Source organism: Leptodactylus fuscus, chromosome 2 (assembly GCF_031893055.1).
Source record: "Leptodactylus fuscus isolate aLepFus1 chromosome 2, aLepFus1.hap2, whole genome shotgun sequence".
NCBI lineage: Eukaryota > Metazoa > Chordata > Amphibia > Anura > Leptodactylidae > Leptodactylus > Leptodactylus fuscus.
In genome coordinates this window covers 234,845,704-234,852,163 of record NC_134266.1, presented here as the reverse complement: position 1 = coordinate 234,852,163, position 6,460 = coordinate 234,845,704, and the positions used below count along the sequence as shown (strand labels likewise).

Sequence of the window (6,460 nt, the reverse complement as noted above, 5' to 3'; positions counted from 1 at the left end):
TATCACTTCTGCAAAAATAACCTTAAGTTAATAGTAAAATATAAACCATATTTCACTGAATTTAGGAGGTCCTCTATGAAGCCTTAACATACTGTACAATAAAACCTTCATTCAGTATTTTAACCACTAGATTATAATCCATGAACGGTTCAAGGAGCCGTAAGGAAACAGCAAACCATGCAAAAATAAATTAAAATAAATAATATAAATTAAACATAACGAGAATAAATAAAATTGTAACAGAAGACGAATAAAACATATAAAACGATAATATCAAAAAGCCATATTAACAACAATGGGATCACATCTATGCGTTCACATTATTTAACAAACATTGTAACAAAATAAATAAAAAAAATAATAAATAAATGTGCTTAATTTTTAGGTTGTGTTACGTCAATCCATTGGTTCTTGTTTTTGTTACTTTTGACTGTTTTTGGAACAGTAAATATACAGCATTTTTTTTGGTTTACTTCACAGTACTCTCATGATTTCCAATGTGAAGCGGATTGCATATAAAGTCTCTAAGGTTTCCATAAGGGTATCGATCCTCTAGGTTAGGGAAACACCTATGTGAACAGAGCCCTAGATACTACAAAATGGCTACAGAATTCCATGAACGAATTATGCTGATACACTGTAGCAAAAATTTTCCATAGACATGTATGTGTTTTGATTATTTTGTTCATCCGAATAACATCAATGGACTATAAGTCTTGCTGAAATATATCATATATTGTGAATCTTTCACACAGCAAAGTGCAATTCATATAGTTATGTGCAAAGTGGTGACATATAAGTTACAATGTTGTCTGTTCCTCCTTTTGGTCTGTTTTAAACTATTCTCCTCTTGCTGGGAATGGGACATGAGATTTTACTAAAATGTTGGGTTGTGTTCGGGTATATGACATTAGAACAACTAAATATTGTATAACCTTTTCAAGAGTAGACATACAAAGTCATACAGTTTGTAATGGCAATAGGTTAAACAGAGATAGAAAAATTGTTAAAAATAATATACAAAAGATACCCCGATTCATGGACATAGTAGCAATATCTGCTAGGTATAATAAAGAGTCAGAGGCAGTTTCAGGTGATGGCGGCTTCTTCTGAAGATGAAAGTTCTGGCTATTTTGTACTTATATAAAGTCAAGTTACAAGTTTCATTCTACTGAGATCATTCACTCAGTAAATATGGTATGATGTGGGTACGCGTCGTAGGCCATGTCAATGGGTATTTCATATCTGGGAACAGCAGTTTGAAAGTGTGAGCCATGACCATGAGAACTACTAAGCCCAAGAGACGCATAATGTGATCGGAAAGCATAGGATTTGTCCAAATCAGGTGATCCATCTTGCTTTAAGGAAAAGTTGCCAGTAATGCTCAGTGGAGGAGTAAGAGCCCCATCATAAGGAGGTGTAGTACAATTTAAGGTGTGGTTTACCATTGGATCCACAACAGTTTTGAAAGTTGGGGGTTTCAAGTGCAAGTGGTGTGCTTCAATATTACCATATGGAGGACTTGGCAGACCAGGAGACTGGTAACTGTAGGCATGAGATGTAAGAGATGAGTCACAAATGCTTGTTTTGTCTTCATGTTTGTCTAAGAACATGGGTTGGGGTCCTAGTTGTAGACAGCCTGCTACTAGATTGCTTGTGGGCTGTGACAGTCCTTTGCAGAGCATTTCCAGAAACCCCTTCCCTTCTGCAGTTTGGCCACGTTCCAGGACTTCAGATAACGCCCATATGTAGTTTCTTGCCAGTCTAAGGGTCTCAATCTTGGATAACTTTTGTGTTTTGGAGTAGCAAGGCATTACCCGCCTCAGGTTATCCAGTGCATCATTTAGTCCATGCATTCTTGTGCGTTCCCTGGCATTAGCTTTGACTCTTCGTACACGGAACCTCTCAAGCCTGGCCTTGGTCATCTTCTTTTTCTTTGGACCTCTCTTCTTTGGTTTTTCTCCATCATCCTCTTCTTCTTCGTCTTCTTCCCCATCAATGCTTCCACGTTCTTCATGACTGAGACCTGATAGCATGTCATAGGCAGACTGTCTTTGACTGGATTCCTTCATTTCGTCTTGAGAACTTAGAGCCTCTTCCATCCACCCATGCACACTGACCATCTCAGACATTTCAGGAATCTGATATGACTTCTGCAACAAATGACAAACCAAAACTTCAATATAATCTAGTAAAATCATTCATGTTTTGTAGCTTGTAGGCATATAAACATATTAAATGTATTATTTTTATACACTATGCCAACCTTTCTAATACTCGGCAAAGGCTATAATGTATCATATGTTATACAGTGGAAAGACCTTTTATGGATCTTTATTGTTATCAACATATAACTCTAATAAAATATACCAATACATGGAAGTATATTAGTATAATGCTAGTGCACACAAATTATCATATATTACTGTACAAGTGAATATTAAAAACATATAGTGCCCTTAAGAGAGTGTGTCATTGGGTATCAACTATATGATATCATGTAATATAATTGCTACACAATGACACATTCTCTGTCTCATTTCTTCTGAATTTGGTTTGGCCAGACGTGATATGCAGCTTCTAAGAAATAAGTAGAAACTTTCCAGCAATGCCTACAAGACACATGCTCTGGTTAGATTTTCACAGCCTGTGGACAGTGTGCAACATGATAGATAGATAGATAGATAGATAGATAGATAGATAGATAGATAGATAGATAGGAGATAGATAGATAGATAGATAGATAGATAGATATGAGATAGATAGATGGAATGATAGATAGATATGAGATAGATAGATAGATAGATAGATAGATAGATAGATAGATAGATAGAATGATAGATAGGTAGATAGATATGAGATAGATAGAATGATAGATAGAATGATGGATAGATAGATAGAATGATAGATAGATAGATAGATAGAATGATAGATAGAATGATGGATAGATAGATAGATAGATAGATAGATAGATAATAGATAGATGGATAGATAGATAGATAGATAGATAGATAATGAGATAGATATTAGATAGATAGATAGATAGATAGATAGATAGATGGAATGATAGATAGATAGATATGAGATAGATATGAGATAGATAGATAGATGGAATGATAGATAGATATGAGAGAGATAGATAGATAGATAGATAGATAGATATGAGATAAATAGAATGATAGATAGATAGATAGATAGAATGATGGATAGATAGATAGATAGATAGATAGATAGATAGATAGATAGATAGATAGATAATGGGATAGAGAGACAGATAGATATGAGATAGATAGATAGATAGATAGATAGATAGATAGATAGATAGATAGAATGATGGATAGATAGATAGATAGATAGATAGATAGATAGAATGATGGATAGATAGATAGATAGATAGATAGGTGACAGATAGATAGATAGATAGATAGATAGATAGATAGATAATTGGATAGATAGATAGATAGATAGATAGATAGATAGATAGATAGATAAATAGGGCATAATGATACATTTTACATCAATGAAAGAAATCTATTCCATAGGTCTGACAATGATTCAAACTAATGTAATAACCCTCTATTGTCAGATACTATTGCTAAACCTGTGCAGTTATCAAAATTCATCAAATAATTTCCTGTATGCATTTGGGCACACATGCAATTGTAATATATGGTACTGTATACACATCACAGAAGTTTTCGGGCTATCAAAGATTTATTAAAGTTATGGTTTACTGGAAGAAAGCTAACATGTGTTGCCATAACTGTGCATTGAATTGCTTTTTATTAAAACATTAGTACAAACAATATCTGAATCTGGATAGTTTATGGTCTTAAATGAACCAAATATGACATATTATACAAGTCTAGATACTTTCTAGAACAATATATAATTCCACTTCTGTAATAATAATGACGTTTATTAATGCATATATTGTCCCTAAATCAAAAAGAGGGATATTTATGGAGCCAGGAGCGGCAGGGGGATAAAAAGGAGGGACTGTCCAAAAGAGGGAGACTGGGAGTTTGGGAAAAATAACTATGTAACAAACTAAAATTTAGCCTCATTATTTGACATTAACTTACTGTGGCGTAAGGATTCTTTGTATAAGGTACTATAATGTCACTATCACTACTGTAAACGTACAATGAAATGTGATAGGTGATTGTTATTACGTAAGGAACATTTTGGTATATGATAAAAAGGGATAAATATGCAAGGAGTTTGTATGTTCTCCCCGTGTTTGCATGGATTTCCATCCCATATTCCAAAGACATACTGATAGGGGAAAATGTACATTGTGACCTCTATGAGAGGCTCACAATCTACATTAAAAAAAAAAAAAAAAAGGGGATAAATAAGCATAATGTTACATAGCTTCATCTGTATCTGTTTGACCCAATGGTCAATATGGAAGCCTGAGATTAACCGTTCTGTTCTATTTTAACTCATGTATAATATCTGTTGTATAATAGGTAGTATTGTTGGGTTATCTAATCTGAGCCCTACATGTTATCTCACAGTATCCTGCTCTTATAACAAGGGTTAACTTTACTGGACTAAAGGACTACAAAACGTATAATCTATAATAGTAACATATACTAGATATCAGATTCCATTGTGTTATAGGAGATAGGATGCAGCTTATGAACGCTCAGGTTTGCAGGAAAATCAAATTCTCCGCCATTTCCCTGCCTGCTGATATGCTGATGGGTAAGCAGTCATTGGCTGCCTGTCTGTATCTGACTGCTTCCCCTCAATATATCAAGACTTTGTTAGTTGTCCTAATCCAATGGGTAAATATTCTGGCCAAGGCAGAGTGCAGGCTGGGGGTACCTTGCACCTCTACTCAAGTTTCTTCTCTTCTAGACTGTCCTTATAAAGCTTTCCAGCTGTTCGACAGCCTTTATCTGTTGTTATCGTTGTTTTTGTATTATTATATTATTATTTTGTAAGTATTGGTAATCATCAATTCTACAGTGGAGAAAACCCAATGCAATTCAATACGTACAGGGACAAAATTATTGGATTAGATTGTAAAACTGCTTCTTATAGTGTTGAAGAACTTGATAACGACTTCTTTTCATACAATGTGACTACACTATATGATCATTGCAAGTATCTCAAGCCTTCTATAGACAGATAGATAGATAGATAGGAGATAGATAGATAGATAGATAGATAGATAGATAGATAGGAGATAGACAGATAGATAGATAGATAGATAGATAGATAGATAGATAGTGACAAAGAATACAGAAATCATTCTGGAGAAATACTATCCATCTGGTCACCAAACTTTTTGGCAAATTATGATAATAATAAAGATGTACAACAATATATAAAAAGGGCAATGTAAAATAAAAGCATGACACTGAGTATGTTTTACCTTAATCTTGTGAAAAAGTTGAAGATTTGCAGCTCCCACTAGAAGTGCTGGGCTAAGGAGATGCTGTCTCCTGAGTGAGTTCAGGCTCAGGGAAGGCTGGACAGCTCCTTGTGACTGGCTGCTGCTCCAGAGTCTGCGACCACTGCAACCTCACAGCTCCTTCCCCTTTACTAAGGTTGTATCTAAGCCCGGCCCCTCTTAGGAGGCTGAGCTCCAGGTTTTGGTGGTCTTGGCTTTTCTGCTGCAGCTTTTAACCCTTCCTTGGCCAGTACATTTATTTGCATCTGTGTTGAGAAAGAGTTGAAATGCAGAACTGTGAAATCTAGGCACATGTTCAGATTGGTATATAGGTAATTCTTATAGAAGTGGCTTATTATATAATCATCATACTTGTGTTTTATCTGGGATCATGTACAGAATGGGCTTCTACAAGTAAATATTTTTTATACAGTACAAAAATGAATATAGTATTGATTATTATTATTAATAATAATAATATATTATTATTATTATTATTATTATTATTATTGTTACTATTATTTTTTATGTAGCCAGGTTCATATTTTTATTGCACAATATTTTCGTTTGCTTGAACACAATTTTATTTTATTTATTTATTTTAAATTCTCACTTTAATTATTTATTTTTTCAAAAAACATTTACAACAGTTTACATAACATTTATAAGGAAACAATGTTAAAGGCTGTCACGGGATGGTTAGAGTCTATACTATAGGCAATGTGTAATATATATTTCATGTGGAATGTATTCTCTAACCTGTTGTAAACATCAGTGTGTAGTTGGCTGATTCGGGTCTAGTGTGTTAGCACATTGTATGCAAATCCCTCTAACTAGTGAGGATCAGTGAGGACAATGGGTGGAGATAATCTGGTCTCCAAGAAGATGTTGGACTGTGCATTGTTCAAAAGAGACAGGGAGTCTGCTCTCCTTGGCATAGGTGAGGGGGGAAGGATCTGTGACTCAGCCCTTCCCACCCCCAGGTATAGGAAGTAACAGTTTAGTATATAGATGTAGCTAGGAGTTAGTATGTGTTAGCCGGCCTGTGCACAG

General features: G+C 34.6%; 1 protein-coding gene across 1 annotated transcript; it reads right to left on the bottom strand.

The window, feature by feature from the left end:
* Positions 1 to 654: 654 nt before the first annotated feature.
* On the bottom strand, positions 655 to 5,520 carry NEUROD4 (neuronal differentiation 4). Its single transcript, XM_075265784.1, has 2 exons — positions 5,390 to 5,520; positions 655 to 2,153 (listed from the first exon to the last, which is right to left on the bottom strand). The coding sequence occupies exon 2, from the start codon at positions 2,130 to 2,132 to the stop codon at positions 1,182 to 1,184; it is 951 nt and encodes a 316-aa protein (XP_075121885.1). The 5' UTR covers positions 2,133 to 2,153; positions 5,390 to 5,520; the 3' UTR covers positions 655 to 1,181.
* Between the last annotated feature and the right edge of the window lie 940 nt (positions 5,521 to 6,460).

What these genes read in the sequence shown, in the direction of transcription:
- NEUROD4 (XM_075265784.1), bottom strand. Translation starts at nt 2,132, where the DNA reads ATGTCTGAGATGGTCAGTGTGCATGGGTGGATGGAAGAGGCTCTAAGT.